We start from the raw sequence: 22,971 nt of genomic DNA on the forward strand, positions 1-22,971 counted from the left end.
TTAGTCTAACAATGAACAATTGATGGGTTTTTTCCCCATTTGCTTAGATCTGACTTTATTTGTGTGAAAAGTATTTTGTAATTGTGTTCATATAGTTTTTGAGGTTTATTTGGGAAGTAGATTCCCATTTTATGCTCTCTACAGTTACTTTAAATGAAATTTCTATATCTCTTGCCCTTGGGCTTTATTATTCATATATAAAAATGCTGATGATTTATGTGGGTTTATCTTATATACTGTTATTTTGCTTATATCCTGCTCTTTTACTGAAGTTATTGACTGTCTCAGGTAGTTTTTTGTTGTTAGGTTTTTGCAAAGCAAATGGGGTTAAGTGGCTTGCCCAAGGCCACACGACTAGGTAATTATTAAGTGTCTGAGGTGAGATTTGAACTCAGGTACTCCTGACTCCAGGGCCGGTGCTCTATCCACTGCACCACCTAGCCACCCCCAGGTAGTTTTTTAGTTGATGTTCTAGGGTTCTATAAGTATACCATCATATATATGTTCTGCAAAGAGTGAAAGTTCTGTTTCCTCTTTGCCAATTCTAATTCTTCAATTTCTTTTTTCTTCTATTATTGCTAAAACTAATATTTCTAATACTATATTGAATGGTAGGGCTGATACTGAGCATCTTGGTGTCACCCCTGATTATATTGGAAATGTTCCTAGTTTACATCCCCATTACATAGAATGTATGCTGAAGGTTTTAGATAGAGTTTATTATTTTAAGAAAAATTCCAATTATTCCTATTCTGTGGTTTTTAAGGAATTTGTGTTGTATTTTGTCAAAGGCTTTTTCAGCAGCTATTGAGATAATCATATAATTTCTGTTAATTTTATTATTGATATGGTCAATTATGTAGATAGTTTTCCTAATCACTTGATTTCCTGTAAGGAAGAAATAGTCTGGCATTATTGTGATTTCTTTCTTTTAACATAAGTCAGGTTTTCTCTGCAGTGCCCATAATAATTGTTGTTTAACATTATCCTTCTAAACATAGGCTAGAATATGTCTTGGTGTTTTGAATTTGGGGAGAGTCTCTTTGTTCTGATATTTCTTTTAATCTTAATGTCTTGTTCCAACACTTCTGGAAAATTTCCAGGTATGATATTTGAGTTTTCATTTCTGAACAATGTTTTGCTGGAAGCCTTATACTTCTCATATCATATTTGAACATCTTATCTCCAAATTCAGTAGCTGTTTTATAGAGCTCTCAGATCATTTGGTCTTTTGATTTTTTTCAATTTTCTTTCTCTTTTTGTTGTTTTGTGTTCCAATACTCTTGTCCTTTTTAATCCAGAAAATTTCTTGTTTTGGAGGATTTCTCATTTATGAATAAATGTTCTACTCTCTCATTTATCTTAAGAATTTATTACATGAAGGGCGGCTAGGTGGAGCAGTGGATAGAGCACCAGCCCTGGAGTCAGGAGTACCTGAGTTCAAATCGGCCTCAGACACTTAATAATTACCCTGCTGTGTGGCCTTGGGCAAGCCACTTATCCCCATATGCCTTGAAAATAAAAAGAATTTCTTACATGAGAGTTTTAATTTCTACCCTTTAACAACTGTTATTATCATCTATATGAATTTTAGTTGTTTTTTTTCATTTATAATATTTTACCTGTGAAATAAGTAGCCAACTCAATGTCCTTCAGGAAAAAAAACAGTTATTCATTGTATTATTTTCTAGACTCAATATATTTCTTCCTTTGTCTATTTTTTTCATCCATTTTACTTTTTTTCTGTGGTGCCCTTCCTACTATTAGATTTCCTACTAGCAATCATTTCCCTTCTACATCAGAAAACATTAAAATAGACTTGGTAATACACATACACTGATGCCTAGTCTCTCCAAATCTGTGACTCTTTCCAAGTATAATAGACTAAAACTCTGTCAAAGGAATATTCCAACAGCTCCTTGAAATAGGAACTGTTTTCTTTTTTTCATTAAGCCTTCCTGCAGGAAGTCTAGTCTATAGACTACTACTTTAGTTACATTGCAACCATCTCCACAATGCTAGACGCTTTCCTCCTCCATACTTGTCAATCTTTTTCAATTCCAATCCCTTAATCCATGTAATCACAACTCCTTCAGGGGCAGGTATACTTTTTGAAAGCAGAACCCAATGAAAGGACTTCTTCTCAACTATGTGTTCTAATGTTCACTTAATATTTTATTGGATCCCCTTTTCATAGTGTAGGTGATAGGAAAATACCAGAGTTTTAGATTTATTTTGTTCCCCACTTGCATGAACAGAGATTCCCCAAAGGGAGTTTATATGATATACATACATATACATATATATATATATATATATATATATCCTTAAAACACAAAGAAGGGGAGGATGGTTTCATGCCAAATGAAATTGGGAGGGATTGTTGCAAGAACTGGCTGATCAGATAAAATACCTTGACCTTAATGACCAATTTGATTTCTGAACTTGGGGAACCTTTTAAGTCTCCTTGAACAGATGTTATCATACAGTATGTTTTTGAGGATTAATCGTTGAGGAACATGGCAACGTCTTTTAATTGGTTGAAAACAAGATGGAGGAAATTGAGCTCAGTTTGTAATCCATACTAGTTAGTGTCCTGATAAAGTGCTGCAATTATGGGTTTCTGCCTACTTTGCTATTTCCATTTTTCTTCCAACCCGATCCCCAGGACTACTAAGATTCAGGACATTTGTCAATTTAGGAGTATAGTTGGGTTTCTGCCTATGAAACTGCCATGTAGAGAATCCTAAATTTGCACTCTGATACTACAGTATCCACATGGATTTTGAAACATGAACAAGTAAAAAGAGAGCACTGGGAGTAGCTAGCTAGTTTATAAAATGATCTTTATTTCTCTCCCTCTCCCTCTCTCCCTCTCCCTCTCCCTCTCTCCCCCTCTCCCTCTCCCCCTCTCCCTCTCCCTCTCTCCCCCTCTCCCTCTCCCCCTCCCCTCCCCCTCCTTCTCCCTCTCCCCTCCCCCTCCTCCTCCCCCTCCCTCTCCCTCTCTTCATATAGATGTATGTATGCATATATTCCTGATAATTACACAGTGGCAAAGTAATTCCTTATTTCTATTATTATTATTATTATTATTATGCTATTGTGTACCTTTCTTATTAATTGTGAAGTTATAAAAAAGGGACCCAAGCCTAGTATCCATATCTAACTGCCATCTTCCTATAAACAAGTCTCAGTCTTTTAAGAGAGATATATGAGTGGAATATTAAATTATTTGAATACAGATTTTTCCCCTCTCCTTTTCTGACCTGCAATGCATTATTAATAATATGCCATCCAGACCAGATGCCTATGGAACTATGGGGAAAGGATGTAATAAATGAAATAGCAAGTGATAAAGAACCCTTATTGCTTTGCATCTGAATGTTTATAATGAGTCACTTGCTACTGAGGAGACAGCTGTTCACTGGGATACTATTAGACAGGAAAAAAAAAAGAATGCTTTCCTGAAGAAGCCTCCTGCATTAAGACCTAACATATAATCCTCAGTAATTTCCTAGATCTGATTTATGTTAGACTGTTTCGACTTATAATAATGTTACCTGACCCACCCATTCTTTAAAAATTAATTAAAATTTGATTGATTAAAAGCCCCATTTTGACCAGAAGTACCATGTTCTAGTAAGCTTAACCCAAATAGGGAAGATGCTAGACTTGATCATTTTGTTTCATTTTTGAATACTAATATTGTTTGTTTGGATTTCTTTTGGTCACGAATTCTTAAGATTTTTCTTGGGAAGGCCACAAAACAGAGATAATATTAGGTAACAGTAAATTTAGGAGCATAGATTGAAAGAGAGAATTGATCTCAGAGGGCATCCAGTTCAACTCTCTCATTTTACAGATGAGGAAACTGAAGTATGGAGAGATTAAAGTACTGGTTCAAGGTCACACAGGCAATAAGATGCTGAGTTAAAATTTGAATCCAAGGCCTCAACTTGCTACCCATGACTAATTCCACAGTACCATGTTGCACATCATTTATGTTTGTGTGAATGCCTACACACACACACACACACACACACACACACAGTATTAAGCTTTAAGTAGATGTAAAATTATTAGAGAAAAGTCCCCTTTATCCCTTAGTTTACAGGCAGTTTGAAGTAATAAGGTAAATACATTGAAATAGTTAACTAAGAGAGCAAGATTGACAATTACTGAAATAATTAGCATATACATTAAGTGCTATAAAAATTCATGAAATGAGATCAGTGTGAGACCATATGGGAAAGGCTTTGTGGAGAAGGTGGGTACCATGAAGAATGGATAGAATCAATTCCTCTGTGCACAGGAGAAAGAGAACAATAGTTTGAAGGAACTGCATCAGTAAAAGCCTCAAAATTGAAACTAAATGTACCTTTCCATAAGACATTGGGGAGATAATAACTAGACTAACTTACTGATCTGCTAATGGGATAATGGTGTGATTTAGGGTTTTTACTGGGGGGGGGGGTTACAACAGATAATGCTAATTTTAACTTTCAGTCTGAACTGATTGAGGAGTCATGGGAAGTTTTCGAGAGTAACATGATAAAATTAGCATTTTGTAACAAGTCATTTATGCCATGGGAATTAGTTTCAACATCCTTTCCCTTATTGGTTAATACTGATTATGTTCCCATTGACAGCATGAGTGAAACAACTTGCTTCTGGGATTCAATGAATTTTGAATATACAAAAGCCATAAGTCTCAAGTGAGGTAGGTTTGGAACAGATCCAGAACTCTATCTTTAGCTGCTCATTGACAGGTATGAGTCAGAAGTTTCACTTTTGGGCTCAGACATAGAGTAGAAGAGCTGACAGACAGGAACAAACATAGAGCTATCTATATAATGTTCCTCTACATGACTAAGTCATTTCTTTCTTTTCAGTAGAACAAAGCTAGCTTGATCTCTCTGTCTCTCCTTTGTCTCTCTATGTGTCTGTCTGTCTGTCTGTCTCTCTCTCTTTCAAATGCATTATTTTGTTTACCAGTCTTGATCAATCCAACTTCAGGATGGTATATATTGTTTTGCCTTCCTGCTTTCATGGTAACTTCTGCCTGATTTCATTATTGCTTGGCTACACAGATGAGAGAAGGAAGGGGAAAGGGGGAAGCAGTTTAGGAAGCAATGGAAGCACTGAGGAGAGCATAGAAGAAGCCCTTGGAACTATTTACATCTTGTCCCAATATCTTTTGTTTCATTAACACTAGTGAAGATGTTGACTAAGGAGGTGAGAAAGGAGAGGTATTTTTTGTCACCACTTTAAAATATCTCTTGTACCATTGTACCTTTTGGCTTTGCTTCCTTTCCCTATTCTCCTTCCTATCTATTCAAATTTTACCTTTCCTCAAAAGGCCTAACTTAAGTTTTGCCTTTTCTATGTGGTCATTTGTTCTGAGCTAAATTTCCACTGAACTCATAGCACTATTTTTGTCTATATCCTTCATATGCCAACTAGTCACATACTGGCTTGTCATATTTATTTTAATTCTTGACTTTTGGGTGTATAATTATTTAATTTCTCTCATGTACAAATTCTATTGGGTCAACTAAGTGGTGTGTAGATAGTATTCTGGGTCTGGAGTCCTGGTTTACTACCTATGTGAACCTAGGCAAGCCACTTAATCTCTATTGGCCTCCATTTCCTCACATGACAAAAGGGGAAAATAAAAGTGCCTACCTTTCAAAGTTGTGAGGACCAAATGAGATGATAATTGTAAAGTACTTAGCCCTTGCACATGGTAAGCATTATATAAATATTCACTGTTGTTATTTTTTAAATTGTCAAAAATTTACTTATTTTCACCTTTTCCTGGAAGGAAAACAAAACTACTGTAACATACAAAGGTTGCCAAGTTAAACAAATTCCCCTATTATTTTTACCCCAAAATTCACATCTTATCAGCTCATTTAGATTGCAAATGTGGGAGTAGAAAATTTTTTCATACTTTCCTATATAATTTATACCACATAGTAATATCTTTCTATATGGGCATCACTTAGTAAATATTTTTGATGGATTTAATCTATTAGCTACTTCATGTTCATCCTTTACATGAACAAGAATCCTTGAATAAGTGATCATTCAGCTTTGGATGGTCTCAGTATTGGGGAACCCACCATCTTTCAAAGCAACCCATTCCACTTTGTGATAGCTTTTGTTATAAGCAAGATTTTTTCTTGTATCAGCCTAAAACCTGGTACTTTGCAGCTTTGACTTGCAACTCTTCATCAGATTTTATGGGGCCCAGATGGATGAGTCTTCCACATGACAAACAGTTATTACATCTTTGCTGAGATCTTTCTTCTCTAGCCTGTCTTCAGGTCATAGGGCAGTGGTGGAGAAGAAGCAATCAGAATACCTCTTACCAAGATATTCTGCATAAGAGGTAATCTGGCACAAGAGAAGTACTTGATTTAGGATCAAGGGATTTGGGGTCAGATTAAGGCTGTGCTTTGTACTTACTCTTCCCCCACCCCAGGGTGAGTCATATAACTCTCTGAGCTTGAGTTTTTTAAAAAAATTGGGATAGTAATGCTTATGCTAATTGCCTCACAGATATTCATGGCAGAGGCATTTTGTCTGTCTTAATGGCTTTTGTTAATGGGAACTATGATTATTAATTTTTCAATCTTTGATTCTAAATCCAATAGTATGTTGGTTCATATTATCTCACTTCCAGAATCTGACAGGTATGGCTTCTGCTGCAAAATTATTTCCTTTACTCTCTTTCTTTCTCCTCCATGTTCTAGCTCTCTTTATTTTATTATATATATATATATATATATATATATATATACATATATATGTATATATACATATATATATATGTGTGTGTGTGTATATTTATATATATATATACATATATATATATTTAGAGCATATATAGTAAGTGTAACAAAAAGACAAATTCAATGTAGGGCTATGTAGGAAAAGTTTGTGGAGAAGATGGGACTTGAATTGGAACTTGAAGAATGGGTTAGAACTATGCCACTTTGAAGGAATTACATTAAGAAATGACTGAGAGTTGAGATGCTTTATTTATTGAGATGCTGGAGTTATTTATTATTGCCTTCTCAAGGAAACTGAGGTGAACAGGGTTAAATGACTTGCCCAACGTCACATAGCTAGCTAGTGTCTAAGACCAGATGTGAACTCAAGAAAATGATTCTCCCTCACTCCAGATGCAGCACTCTACCTACTTTACCATTCAGTTGTCCTGAGGGAGAAAGAATAAAATGCTATGCCTGGACTCAATTTTAAGTTTGGCCTCAGACTCTTATTAATTGTGTTCCCTGAGCAAGTCACTTCAACCTCTTTGCCTCAGTTTCCTCATCATAAAATGACCTCTCCAGCTCATTTTTCTTCTCCAATAAAATGGCAAACTATTCCAGTATATTTACCAAGAAAACTCCAAATGGGGTCACAAAGAGTTGGTCATGATTGAAAAATGACTGAACAATAACAACAGTATTATTATTATAAAGGTCCCAGTAAAAGAATAAATGGCCAGAGACCCAAAGTCAAAGCCTTTTTTATAGCTATCCACAGATTACAGAGTTATCTGAAGATGGTCTTTCTGCTAAGCAGATACTACTGAAATAAGCAAGAATGAGAAAGAAGTCTGAAAAGTACCATATTATTAAATGTCAGGGCATAATTAAAATTTAGTTGCTTTGGAAAGGAGAGATCTTGGATGCAACAAATTGGTGAATGTGCTTTCTGTGTATTTTTAGGTGGGAGATGGATGCCCCATGGGGAAGGATAGATAGTCTTATACTATCTTTAGTATAAGAAAACTCTCTCCACATATGCAAATTAGCAACTTCTTTGTAATTTGCAATATTAGAAGTTTTGTATAGGTTACTGAGAGATGGAACAATTTGCTCATGGTCAGACAGCTAGTATGTATCTGAAACAAGACTTGAACCCAGAACTTCCTGACTCCAAGGCTTTGACCTTCTCAACTATACTGATCCTGCCCTTTTAACTGACTTTTCTTTATGTAGAATATCCTTCCTCTTTATTTTAGCCTTCTAGATTCCTTGATTTTCTTCAAAATTTAATTCAAATGAAAGATTTAGGAGGCCTTTTATGGTTCTCCCCAGATTTCCCTTCCTTATAGGACTTTCTTCATCAAGATATTGTGAATATGTTTGGCACATGTATCTCTCTATATGTGTATGTTGTATTTCCTAAGCTTCTTGAGTCCAGGGATTATCTTTCTTTCATCTGTGTATCCTCAGTATTTACCATAATGGCAGGCACAAAGCAGGTACTTTGTAAAGGTTATCTGTTCATGAAGATGGTAAAGGAGAGTCACTGACACTCTCCTTAATGTGCACATCAATATGTCTTTTGAAGAATAACTAATGAATATTCCCAAATCAGAACACTTAGTTCACATCACAATTCTGAGACTTACATATGTTACTCTGAGCAAGGGATATAAATTACTGGGTCCTTATTTTCTTCTTCTATACAATGAGGGGTTTGTATTAAATGGCCTTGGAGCACCCTTCCAGCTTTCCATCTATGTTTCTAGATACAATTTGTACCATGGTTTTATCTATTTTCTATATTTGCTAGATATAGATTGTGAGATATAGATATTCTCTGTGTGGCCAATGAATATCCCAGATTATAAGGTCAATGGCAGGAATAAAAATATCCCCAATATCTTAAATTCAAATTTCATAAAACATTAGTCCAAATAGCATCAATATATTCCAGATTATATTCATCACATAGTCATACATATTGCTGCTTAAACATGATTGTATCCAAATTAGTAGGAAGACTTAAATCAGTTCGCTGGCATAGTTTAAAGATCATTGTACTTGGAGTCAAGAATATCTGAGTTTAAATCCTGCCTCAGAAATAGATTAGCTGAGTAACCCTGGATAAGTGACAACTTCTTTATGTTTCAATTTCTTTATATAATGGGGATAACCATAGCACCTAACTATCAGAGGGGCCATGAGGATTAAATGAGATAACACATATAAAGTACTTTGTAAACTTCAATGATATATAAGAGCTAGATATTCTTATTCTTGGGCATATTTATTATAAGCAATACAGAATCAGGTATTGATGGGAGAAAACAGTTAACTTATATACCACTTAGGAAGAAGTAGGAAAAGCAATCGATAAAATGTTGCAAGTAATTGAAACGTGACCAGCTTTTCAAATTGGTCCAGATGCCATGGTGTCCATGATGAGAATCAGCTCTAAGTCTTTTTAACTGATAAAAATGCAAATGAGGATGTGTTTTGTTATCTATCAATAGAGGACAGAGGAATTCCACTTTAAATAACTTCAAAGTTTGCTTTCCTCTTGGGTCCTCCTCTGATTCGAGCTCCAGATTTATCACATTAAGCTTGAGCACTGTCTGGAGAGTTCATCTGGCAATTATGGTTGAGCTGACTAATGCAGAAAGAACCAGAATAGTGTTTTCCTCAGATAGGAAGTTCAATATTGTAGTTTATTTGAGGCAACCTGCTTCAGTGAGAAAAGTACAGGGTTTTTAGCTTCTTTTTGTATTTTATTTCCCCCCATTAGATTGTGAGCTCCTTGAGAGCAGGTACTATCTTTCTTATTTGTATACCCAACCTGGTTCACAGGAGCCACCTAATAAATGTTTATTTATTATTGACTATTGACTTGGAGTCAGAAATCTCATGTTTTTTTAATTAACGATTTCATCTTACTTCCCTCTCCTACCCCACCCCCCACAGAAAGCAATTTGTCAGTCTTTACATTGTTTCCATGTTGTACATTGATCCAAATTGACTGTAATGAGAGAGAAATCATGTCCTTAAGGAAGAAACATGAAGTATAAGAGATAACAAGATCATCCAATAAGACATCAGTTTTTTTTTCCCCTAAATTAAAGGGAATAGTCCTTGAGCTTTGTTCAAATTCCATGGTTCTTTATCTGGATACAGATGGTATTCTCCATTGCAGACAGCCCCAAATTGTCCCTGATTGTTGCACTGATGGAATGAGCAAGTCCATCAAGGTTGATCATGTTGCTGTCAAGGGCGTACAGTGTTTTTCTGGTTCTGCTCATCTCACTCAGCATCAGTTCATGCAAATCCCTTCAGGCTTCCCTGAATTCTCATCCCTCCTGGTTTCTAATAGAACAATAGTGTTCCATGACATACATATACCACAGTTTGCTAAGTCTTTTCCCCAATTGCAGGACATTTACTTGATTTCCAATTCTTTGCCACCACAAACAGGGCTACTATGAATATTTTTGTACAAGTGATTTTTACCCTTTCTCATCATCTCTTCAGGGTATAGACCCAGTAGTGGTATTGCTGGTTCAAAGAGTATGCACATTTTTGTTGCCCTTTGGGGGTAGTTCCAAAAGAATTCTGGCAATTTGAAGCTCTTTTCTGACACTTTACGAGAACATAGATCTAGAGTTGGAAGGGGCCTCAGAAATCAGCCTGCTCATTTTACTTTTGGGGAAGCTAAGTCTAGAGAGGTTTAATGTCTTCTCCAAAGTCACAGAACTAAACAGTGAAGAACTAGAATTTAAATTCATGTCTTCTAATTTAAAATTTAGTTGTTTTTTTCTCCTCCTCAATGTTACTTCCCACTTCCTAGTGTTACCCCTGAGCAAATCTGGAAGGGGAAGACCCTGATGTCATTGTCCTCCTCTAGAATGAAGGACAAACATCAATCAACAATCCCTGAGCAAGTCATTTAAGTTGATTGGGCCTCAGTTTAGGAAGAAAGCATTTTGTATTAGCAAAGTAATATAGAAATATTACCAATAAGAATAATAATGGTAGCAATTATTTTTTCCCTCTGAAAGCTCAAGTAAAACTTTCAAATTTTTAATGAACCTTTGCTGGCTCTCTTTTTATTTTTCAGGCCATGGTAAATGCTCCTGTGGTCGCTGCATTTGTGAGAGAGGATGGTTTGGAAAACTCTGTCAATATTCAAGAAAATGCAACATAACTGAAGAAGAAAGCAGGAGTTTGTGTGAATCAGCAGATGGCATATTGTGCTCAGGGAAGGGTGAGTATTGTAGTCGAGCACCCAACCAGAATACAGTTATTCTTAGGTTTTCAATTGAATGAAAATTCTGATGTCCTATATCTGTAGCATATTTTAAGTCTGGAAATTAAATCACATAAATCTTAGTAGCCCTCCGAAAGTAGGGTTAAACTTTTGGACAGGGCCAGGATGAAAAGAGAGAGAGAGAGAGAGAGAGAGAGAATAGAATAGAATAGAATAGAATAGAATAGAATAGAATAGAATAGAATAGAATAGAATAGAATAGAATAGAATAGAATAGAATAGAATAAATGAGAGTGGGGAGGAATAGAGTAGAGGTACAGCTAGTAATAGCAACTGTGGGAAAAATATTGAAGCAACTTCTCTGGTGGACTTATGATAAAGAAAGCAACTCACCCCAGAGACAGAGACATTGGAATCTGATCACAGACTGAAGTACATTTTTTCTCTCTCTCTCACTGTTCTTGAGGTTTCTCATTTTCTTGGGGGGAAGGGGGTTTTTCTTTATTCTTATAATAAATTTATTATAATGATAGTAGTAATAATAAATTAAAGTTCACTTGAAAAAAAAAAGAAACCAGGAGGGATGGGACTTCAGGGAAGTCTGGAAGGATTTGCATGAGCTGATGCTGAGCAAGATGAGCAGAACCAGAAAAACATTGTACACCCTAACAGCAACATGGGGGTGGTGACCAACATTGATGGACTTGCTCATTCCATCAATGCAATGGTTGGGGGACAGTTTGGGGGTATCTGTGGTGGAGAATGTCATCTGGATCCAGAGAGGGAATCGTGGAGCTTGGACAAAGACCAAAGACTATTACCTTTCATTTGGGGGGGGCCCATTATCTTACTACACAATTCTGCTATCTCTTATACTTCATTTTTTTCCCTTAAGGATACGATTTCTCTGTTATCACATTCAACTCAAATCAGTGTATACTATGGAAACACTGTGAAGACTAACAAACTGCCTTCTGTGGAGGGGGAGGGAAGGAAGATTAGGGGGAAAATTGTAAAACTCAAAATAAATAAAATAAAAAAATAGGATTAATACCAACAGAATCCCAGTCATAATTGTAACATTGAATCACAGAACATGCTAAAGCAAAGTATTTTGCCAAGTACTATATATATGAACAAATAAGAGAAAGGGTGACATGAGTTAGATTCTGAAATGCTAGAATACAGACACATGGTGAGGTAATTACAGGACATAGCATTGGCAAACAGATGCCTTTTAGCCTTGATGTGGGAAAATTATAGAAAAATTATAGAGAATGTAAGAATTAGTTACATTCTGTCCTCAAAAATTCAGCAAGCATTTTGTTCCTAAGCACTTCATTTTGTCTTGATGAATGGTACAAATATTAAATAGCATTTTACTTGGTCCACTCTATGGTGGACTTGAAATTGAGCCTCAATATTTGAAGGAACAGGATACAATCTCAGATAGTTCTTGCTAAGCCAGGTGTGTTTCAAAGATAGGCCCATAACAGTAAATCTGAGGACTTATCAATGCTAAATTTGGAGAGAGTCATTCATAAATTGAAATAGGATGGTGACTTGTTTTAACCATATCAGCTCAAAAGGCAGTCTTCTAAGGCACATTGAGGTCCTGACCTGTGTTGGTACAAGGAGCATCAGGAATCTTTGAAATACTCATTATCATAACTGTCACACTCAATGAAGGAAAAGGTTATGTCATCTTGACATTTCCATGTTCCCAGCTTTAAAGTCTTGGAAATGGTGGGAGAAGTAAAGTCACACTAAATTTACTTATGCAAAGTAACTTACATCCACATGGCTAAATATTTAAGAAATTAGACTGAATATTAGAAGTTGATATGAACAATATTTATAATTTTTGTTTTCTTTTTGTTTCTCAGGGAAGCCACAAATATGTGTGTATGTACATATATATATATATATATATATATATATATTTGCTTCTGTCATACATGTATTTTTATTCTTTTCAGTTTCTTTCTTTTTTAATTTAAGGCAATGGGACTAAATGACTTGCCCAAGGTCACACAGCCAGGCAATTATTAAGTGTCAGAGGTCAAATTTGAACTTAGGTTCTCCTGACATCAGGGCCGGTTCTCTATCCACTGTACCACTTAGCTGCACCCTCTTTTCTTTTCAGCTTTTGAGAGACCTAATGGTGGTAGTCAAATAAAGACTATCTATGGGGTTATTCTGTTTGTGACTTTAATCCCTTTTTTTCAATTATTTTTTGAATTTGTAATTTTCCTTTTGAACTCAGGGTCTCTCTTTTAGTCATAGTTCAGGTTTATTAGGCAGATGTCATTTCAATTACATTTCATTTGATTCCACTAATTTTTATTCAGTGTCAGCTTTGAGTAGGATAGTGTAGGAAACAGTGGGAAAGATGTGATGTTGAGATACAGCCTCTGCCCTCAGGGCACTTAGAGTCTGTTAAGAAATCCAGACTTCCTGATAATTTTGTTGTGATATGATAATAATAGCCAGAAATTATATTGTACTTTAAGAGTTGCAAAGTACTTTTAAAAATATCCAATTTTATCCTCACAACAAACCTGGGAAATAGGTGCTATTTTTATCACCATTTTACAGATGAGGAACCTGAGACATACAGAGATTAAGTGACTTGCTTGGGTCACACAACTAATGTCTGAGGCAAAATATGAACTCAGATCTTCCTGACTTCAGGTCTTTTATTATCCATTACACTATCTAACTCATTTATCTATAAACAGTAGAAAAAGACATAATACTCCAAGGATCCATTAACTATGAAGTTAATAAAAATTTTATAAACCTAAGTTTCAAAAAAATTCAAAGATGAGTCTGATTAAAATTCAGAATTAGTGAGAAGTATTGAGTGACTTCTGCTTTTAGGGCAAATAATATTTATATTATTTATCCCACACTATCACAAACATCTTGAAGAGTAGAGGGTCCCCAGTACCTGAGGATCCATGGTACTGTCTTCTTAATGGTCAAAAAAAATTATTTTAACAGGAAGTGAAGAGCTCCCCAAGGCGTACCATAAGAAATTCTTATCCTTTTCCAGAGAGAAACACACACACACACACACACACACATAGACACAAAAAACACTTAATATGTGTGTGTATGTGTATACAGTCAGCTCTTGATTTCCTGTGTTTATGTGAGTCATGATATATATTTTTTAAAAAAGATTTAGAGTTGGATTTTGTGACCACATTGTATTCTATTCAATTCTGTATGTCACATTTTAGGAAGGAATAAGTTGAAAGGAAACTGAGTAGAATGGTAAAATTTGAAATCATGAGGGAAAATTGAAAGTTCAAGGGGGATTTAACTTTTGGAATATCAGGTAGCATGATGTAGTGTGTTAAGTTTTATCTCTGGGTTCAAGACTTACACATACTAACTTTGTGACTCTCAGAATGTCCCGTAACCTCTCAGGTAGCTCCAAAGTTTCAGAGAAATCTCTGCCAACTTGCAGATATTCAGGGGTGGAAGAGTGGTATTCAAGATAGATGATAGCTCTCTTCAAGTATTTAAAGGGTTGCCTTGTCCAAGAAAAATTAGATGTTTCAGTTTAGGCCCCTAGGGAAGAATTAGGAGTAATAGGTTGAAGTTGCAGAGGGACAGATTTAGGCTGGATGACAAGAATAACTTCCTAACAATTAGGAGCAATCTAAAAGTAGAATGGGGATAACAGATTCCCACTTAATGAAAGTCTTTAAAGGGAAGCTAATTGATCCCTTAGTGGGGAGTTGTAGGGTTATGTGGACAAATATATCACGAGGATAATTTTTAGGTATGGTTAAGGTATATGTTAATAAATTATTTAGAATGATGAATTTAGAATAATGAATTATTTAGAAACTTTTTTTATCAGTTTTCACAGGAAGTATATACTAGGGTTAACTGGAACTTTCTGTTCATTGATTTAGAAAATGATATTATTTTACTGGTTTAATGAAGACCTTGAGTTTTAATCCAGCAGGCTAAATTAATTACATTTAGTTAATTTTATTGATGTGTATTTTATTGTTTTCTGTTAAAATAAGTTCATATTTGAGTATTATATGTGATATATGATACATAAGGACCACTACTCTATTCCAATCAGTAATAATCATTTTGATATTTTACATAAATCAATAAGGGATAATTAGATAAGATATGTTCTTATGGTAGGCTTTTTTAGCAGGCTTCAAACTTGAATAGAATGTTCAGTATTATTGTTTACCAGTTATGGTGCTCACTTATGCAACCATAAGAATAATGACAAGGTATCTCCATCCTGTTTTATTCAAACTTCACTTGCAAACTCAGCATAGGTGGGATGCCTTGATTATTTGGAAAGTCCCCCAACTCATTTTTGTACCCTGGACATTTTTCTTTTGCCCAGAATGAGCAGCTGATCATTTTATGACCACTTGGTCACTGGAGACTTTTATCTTGTCCCATCTTAATTTTTGGCCCTCAAAAACAAGATCTATCGACAGAAGTTAATGGTATTCTGTATTTTGTGTAGCCCCTGTAGAGTATTAAGATATCCATCATGGTATCAAGTCTTATAAAAATAAGGTCTTAGAAGAAGGGGGAGCATCTCAAGTCATGAGAAAGATTTGAGGGCCATGTCACTAGAGAGGACCATGAAACCTTTTAAAATGTATCATGGGCTCAGAGGTCTGTCTCAGTGATTTTTCTGGCAGATTGGGCAATTATCATCCCAATACATACTTATAGTTATTCTTGCTTAATTATTCATAACCTTGGAGGTATCCCAGGGCATTTGTGGTATAGGAATCCCTTCCCTGGAATAGATCAGCAACTTGTCTGTGACCTATTTTGTAATCTGTTTTTTGGGGGTGCTGCTCTATCAACAATTTGCCCAAGGTCCCACTTGACACAGTTTTTGTCAGAGGCAAGGCTTGAACACATGTATGCCTTCTGTACTCCAATGCTAACTAACCTTCTTGCCTTAAGGTCTCTCATCTCTCATTTAATGTATGATTAATCTCATTTCTTGACTTTTCCTATTAACTTTTTGAGTAAAAATTATTCAGTGTATAGGGATATGCCTGTGTTATTAATGTAGCACAAAAATGACCTGATTTAGGAAGAGTTAGAAATTTGTGCAAAAGCAGTTGACCTCAGAGTCAGTAAGACAAGTTTCATTTCTGCATTTGATGAAAATGGGCTAGATTAGCTTGATAAAGACACTAAGCATACTTATTTGTATCCCAAACTACTGTCTCTAAAACTGAAATTTGCTGGGCAGGTAATGATTTGCATTGATAGAGAGAATTTCCTGACCTAGAATTTCTTATATCAATATAATCACAAGTTTAATTAAAAAATAAATGCTTAAATCAATGAAATTTTACTACCTTCCCTACCCAGTCAAGGAATACTCTTATTTGTGTTCTATTTTATGCTGAAAATGTACAGTGGATACAATAAAGGTTTCAACTGAACCCTTCTCTCCTCCACTTTAAAAATGATGAATTTGTAGCCCCTGCTTTCTCTGGGTTGCAGGGGAATAAATAGAAATCAGGAGCAGTGAATAGAATGATGTTGACAAAGGGCTTTCAAGATATGGCACAGATAATCTTGCTACAGAGGCTGAAGTGTTGGTAGTCTTTTTCCAAGAGGTATTTATCAAGATTAAAGCTATCTTAAGATAAAGCTTCAGTGATACCCACTAATGTAGATCATGCATGCTGGGAAGAAGAAAGTTGACCTAAAATTTAGATTCTGAATATCACAGTTTAGAAGCAATCTATTTAGAGGTTATTAGTTCAATCTATGCATAATTAGGAATTATCTTTATAATCTAGAAGCTGCTCAGAGATCTCCTGTGGTAGATAACTCAGCACTGTTGCATATGTATATACACATGTAGATATCTGTACTTATATATGTGTATATATATATAATACATGTATGTATGCACATAGTACATGTTTACTACCAAAAAATTGTTTATAGGCTTAGTGGTTGTTATGAGAAGGGATATTTGCAGGGGCCCAGGGGGAGCTGGTTAAGAGTTTGAAAAAATCAGTTTTCAAATTGTAACTGTTAAGTTGTATTTTATCAGCTTGCCCTGTGAAGGAATTGTTTTGAGCTTTTTTGTTCATATGATAAAAGTATTTCTAATCTCTGCTGAATTGCTTAGTCCCCAGTATTTTAATTTTGTTAACTATTATCTAATCCTTCCTTTTCCCCATCCCTTAAACTCCCTCCTATCCACTGTCTTATCTATAAAAGCAGATATTAAACAAGATCTTCCTTAGAGTCTGATAGGCTACAAACTTTGTTTTTAAGGAAAAATTAAACACTTACTTATAATGTTTTAATGTTTTCTCAAAATATTTTCCTGCTGACAAAGTAGCATGATGCATTAGAACACATTGAATTCAGATTCAGAGAATCTGAGTATAAATCCTAGTTCTACCATTTACTCCCTGTGTAACACTGGACAAATCAACAAACTTCTCTGGAACTCATATTCCCATCAGTAAAATGAAGGGGTAAAAGTCAGATAACTTCTCAAGTCTCTTCAAACTCTTAAATATTTAAATATATGAAGCACAACCACAGATCAATACTTTTGGTTTGTTCTGCTGTAGATACTTGCCAAAAAAGAACTAAGCATTTAAAACAGAGTTTAGGCTGCCTCCAAGAGCTCCAGTTCAATACTAGTGTGAGTAAAGGAAAGATTTGAGGTACCATGCTATAATGGAAAGGCAACTGGCTTGGCAATCAATTGCAGAGACAGCAAAGTGGCCCAATGAATAGAGTTCTGGGACTGGAGCAATGAAGATCTAATATTCTCCTGCTAGTTGAGTGTCACTTAAAAAAAAAACAAAAAAACCCTCTATTTTCCTCAGTTTCCCCCCTTGTAAATGGGCATAATAATGATATATACTTCACCCTTCTAGCCATTGTTTTGAGGTTTAAATTAGATAATAGTTGTAAATTACATATACTGTGCCTGGAACATAATGTATTTAATAAATGTTTGTTTCCTTCCTGGAAATTAGTCCCAGTTTTACTCATCAACCTATTTGGTAATCTTGAACAAATTGCTTCACTTATCCAGGATTCCATTTCTTTATCTATTCAAATGAGAGATTTGTATTCAATCGTATCAACATTGATGTACATCTTGCCCTCTCTTATTACAGGTGAGGAAAAAGGAAATTCATAAAGGTTAATTGGTTGACCAAAACCCCATAGGTAATTTGGAGATAGAATATGAGTCTAGACCCTCACATTTCAGAATTAGTACTCTTTCTACTTTACTACATTTCTCCCTATGACCTCTCTTTGATTTTAGCTTCTTCATTATCTTTCCATTAAGGAAGACAGCAGCAGCAAAGGAAAAGATCAGTTCTGTCTCCTACTTTTGTTAAGAAAAGAAAAGAATGTATCTAGACTGAAATCATGGATTTCTCTTAATCTATAGGAATCAAGGAACAGATAAATCACCTTCACCTTCAAGTCTGTGTTACAGGGTGCAACTGTTGTTGCTGACTTTAGTGCCTGAACAAAATGATGACCCATAAAACTGAGAAGTTTGGATTAATTGGTATTCATATTCCCTCTTAGCTCTTAGCTCCTATTATTCAGTCATATGATGAATATTATTACCATGCTAGTGGGAGGGGACGGCTAGGTGGTGCAGTGGATAGAGCACAGGAGTACCTGAGTTCAAATCTGGCCTCAGACACTTAATAATTACCTAGCTGTGTGGTCTTGGGCAAGCCACTTAACCCCATTTGCCTTGCAAAAAAACCTAAAAAAAGCATGCTAGTGGAGAAGAATTAAAAATACTCATGTACTTTCATTAACACGATGATTTGTTCAAAGTACAATACTTTGGACTTAACCCCATTTGCCTTGCAAAAAAAACCTAAAAGAAAAAGTCTGATACTTTGGGAGGAAAGTTTTTAAAAGAACACAACATCTTTATTATCACATATCAAGAAATCCTAAGTTCACACTTTGGTATGGTAAAGACATGAAAATTATTTTTATGAGGATACTGTGCTCTCATTATGCCCTAAGTCTACATCATACCCAATTCTTTAATTTTTTTAAGTAACTGTTGAACAAAGCTGACACTTCATGACAGAAGACGGTGAAGAAATAGCATTTTATTTCTTTACAAATTTGTAGCCAAGACAATAAATCACTCCATAGAAAAAATTTAAAACGGATACATTGTCTATGACCATTCATAATGGATGGAAAGATTAGTACAAGAGTGAGAACCGCCTGTTGTGATGTCAGATTGCAGCATTTTGCCAGGCACGACAAAATAAAAATGAATTCCAACTCTACAAATATAGGAAACTTAGCATGATGCCTTGCTCTTGGACTTCAAAGGTCCACATGTACAACCAAGAGAAGAGGAAGTAATTTTTGTGTACAGATCTCCCTAATATCACAATCTGGATTGTATTCCATGGAGTTAGTTACCTTTGCAGAGATCTGAGCACAATGAAAAGGGGCTTTGTGGTTTTGATTATTGAGTTTCTGTGTTTTGTATTTGGATCCTAGAGCACCCAAGCAGGCTTTGTCTATCATCATTTCAAAATAATTCCAGCTAATCATCACCAACCTTCTTTAAAGTAGCTGTCATGAGAGAAAGGATGCAAATTTGAAATGTTAAATTATTCTCCACACTTGGTTGGGAGATAGAATTATGGCACTTTTTGAATCCTAGATCACTCAGTCAAGAGTACAATATATATATCTACTACAGAAGGGACAGGCAAATTCAGTGGAAATTGTCCTTGCTTCATATTAGAGCTATTATACCCAATTTAGTTCTCCAATAAAATGTCTAAGAATTAAATGGACCTACTCCTGAAATTCATGAAAGAAATTTGATTCTGAGAGTCAGTACAGGTGATTTGGGGTGGGGGGGAGAGTGAAAACTGGTCCAGTTCCTAATCTGAGGTTAACTTTGTGATCTTAAGTCGCTTCATCTCTCTTTGTTTCCGTTTCCACATTTGTGAAATTGGAACATCTGTCTCACCTCTACCTGTCTCGGAGGGTAAGCTTTAAAGACCAGAAAAATTCTATGCTTGATTCCCAAAGGACTGAGGCCAAAATGAGACTATGAGCATTCCTAAGTGTACCAGAATGAACTGGGGAGTTACAAGTATTATTCTTCTGTCATAATTCCAGCCTACTTCTCAGAAAACCTGGGATTATATTTAACTTTCAGGTAAGATGATAGTTGCTTCTTTCCTGAAAGAGGTGCAGCCTAAATGTGGCTGAGGGCAACTTCTCCGCTATTGCCTCTCTTATAGGGGCAGGGAGCAGATCCCTTTGTTTGTGAAAGCAACTGGAGCTCTTAGAAGGAAAAGTGCCTTAGTGTCTCCTAATATATCATATCATATTATTATTAACATAGGTTAAACTATTTCTAACCTAGTAGGTAAGGGGAAAAGTTTCCCATCTCTAGGAGGCACTGAGCTTTTAAAAATAGAAGCTTAAGAGCTCAGTGGGGAGAAACTGGCATCTCCTCCCTCCTTTCATTTTAGAGATTTCTGTTTTCTGGCACACTTCTGAGAGTTATTAGTGCTCAGAGTAGCCGGCTTGAGACTTATTGTTCAAAGATCTGGTATAACGTCCCACAAGAAGCTCCACTGTGCCTGTTGAAACATAACCTTTTTTTTCCCCCACAACAGAGAAATGGCCGTGACAGATGTCATGTCACTAGGTAAGAAGGTTTCTAGATTTGACAACAGGAAGAACTGACCTACGGTAATGAAAGTGAATGAGGCTAATGATGCAGTAGCTTGGAAGTGGATAAAGATACCTGAACCATATATTGTCACATACAATTTAAAAAAGAACCTTTAGAAGCAGATGATTCATGGAAGTGTTATTGGGAAATCAATTGGCTGCCATTTGTGGTAATTAACTGGGGCTTTTCAAAACCATTTTGTTCCATATGTCACTTTAAAAAGTTCTAAAATGATGCTATTTAACAAAGCATTTATTTTTATTCATCCAGAAAAATAAGAGATTAAGTATAGTGTCTTCCAAAGTAAATCACAATTAATGAAATTCAGAATGTTTTTGTTGACATTTTTTCTCATTAGTGTATCTGTCAATCTATTAGTTAATCTATTAGCCGCAATAGCTACAGTATGACATACTTTCATGACTAGATGTAAAAGAAGTTTGAAAGAGGAGGCAAATGAAAAACAGAAACAGAAGAAAGATCTATTCTTGAAAGAGTTGAGAAAGGGGGAAGACCTGCTAATTGTTACTGGAAGAGAGCCCACAATAGTCTTTTTTTTGACAACTATTTTAGTCAGGACTGAGGTAACCCTTTCCTTAAGTCTGGCATACAAATTAGCACTGGATCACAAGTAGGAAAAATAGACCAGATATAAAAGCAATAAATGTTTATCAGTTAATGATGACTACAAGTGGAAATAAAATCCATGATTGTTCACTGTGACATTTTCTGTTTGTTAATACTGACAGTAAAATGGCAGTATAGCATGGGAATATTGGCACGGAAGTCCCAATTGATGTGCAAGGAAATAGTTGGGGGGATCAAGGAATTTAAAATCTATTTGGAAATTTCTCTATTAGAGATATACTTGGAACAGGTAGTATATAGTTCTATAACTATTTTCTTACAATGTCTTGAAAATAAAAAAAAAGTTGGTAACTCTCTTTTGCCTGCCAAGTAAAAGTATTAGCTTCCTTTTGGAGCTTTTGTGATGTCCTAATTGATGTTAGAACATCAAAGGTGTTTGATCTTTGCCAAAGATCTTGATGCCACAAAGATAGCTCTTTTTGGTCCCTTGCATTACATGGACACTTTAGAAATGATGTACTCTAAACCATGGAAGGGAATGATATATATAACTATGTAGTAGGGCCTCCTCATTAGTTGTCAATTTAGGATGGGTTCTAATAACACTGAAACACCTCATGTTTTGAATATACAAACCCCATCACATATCCCCCTTCCCTTCTTTTTTACAAATGCAATTTTGTTCCTATCTCTTTTTTCATTGAAGCAGTTATTCATTTATCACACAAATGGATGTTCTTTTTTGGAATGAATGATTGCTGGAGGCACACAAGATCCAATTTTCAAACATATCAAACTAATCTTTATTGAAATTTCAAGTAATATTTCAAGAACTTTCTAAAATCAAAGCATTTTAAATAATATATACTTTTGTCCATGTAGAACTTCCAAACCCTGAATATTGAATCTATTGTTAATAATATGTGACATTTAGAATTAGTAACCAACTCAAGGCAATATTTTGTAGCTGAAAGATATGGTTAAGGAGAACTGAACTAGGTTTCAGGAGGCCTGAGTTTAATTCCCAGAGCAGCCACAAACTTAGTTATATAGTTTAGGCCCAGTCATTTAATCTCTTTGACCTTGGTTGGGATTAGACTAGACAGAATCTAAGGTAATTTCCAATATCTTCTTGACAGATATCAAGAAAAAGAACACCACTCCTAAGTCAATTTTATCTGTGGATATATTTAATATCTGTAAAATTACAATTTTCTCAATAACATCTATTCCTTTAAATAAAAACATAAAAGGCATATCTGAAATATGTTAAAAAAAAAACCTTGGTAGAAAAAAATTAAGCTTAAATGAAGTAAAGATGTGCAGAGGAAGCTTCTTGAGGGCAGACTCTTCTTGGATTCATGTTATTTTCCTCCACCTAACCCCCCCAACTTAAAATAGTGATATGCACAACTTAAGAAATGGATTTGTTAACTTTAAATGCTTGCAATGTGCCATTGAAGATAACATTTTTATTTTTGACTCTCTACCCCAGAGCCTAAAACAGACCAAATAGAGGCTTAATAAATATTTGTTGGATTCAGTTAGTTGAATAAATTGACCACTATTAGGCAATTTTTGAT

The 22,971-nt window shown here is 35.3% G+C and overlaps 1 protein-coding gene across 1 annotated transcript in view; it reads left to right on the forward strand.

Moving 5' to 3' along the window:
- Nucleotides 1-22,971, forward strand: part of ITGBL1 (integrin subunit beta like 1) — a 422,854-nt gene that overhangs the window by 395,658 nt on the left and 4,225 nt on the right. The window contains exon 9 of the mRNA XM_074191980.1: nucleotides 10,897-11,043. Coding sequence (XP_074048081.1) covers nucleotides 10,897-11,043 — 147 coding nt within the window. The remainder of the gene's footprint in view (nucleotides 1-10,896; nucleotides 11,044-22,971) is intronic.

The sequence above is a fragment of the Macrotis lagotis genome, chromosome 6, assembly GCF_037893015.1.
Source record: "Macrotis lagotis isolate mMagLag1 chromosome 6, bilby.v1.9.chrom.fasta, whole genome shotgun sequence".
Classification (NCBI taxonomy): Eukaryota; Metazoa; Chordata; class Mammalia; order Peramelemorphia; family Peramelidae; genus Macrotis; species Macrotis lagotis.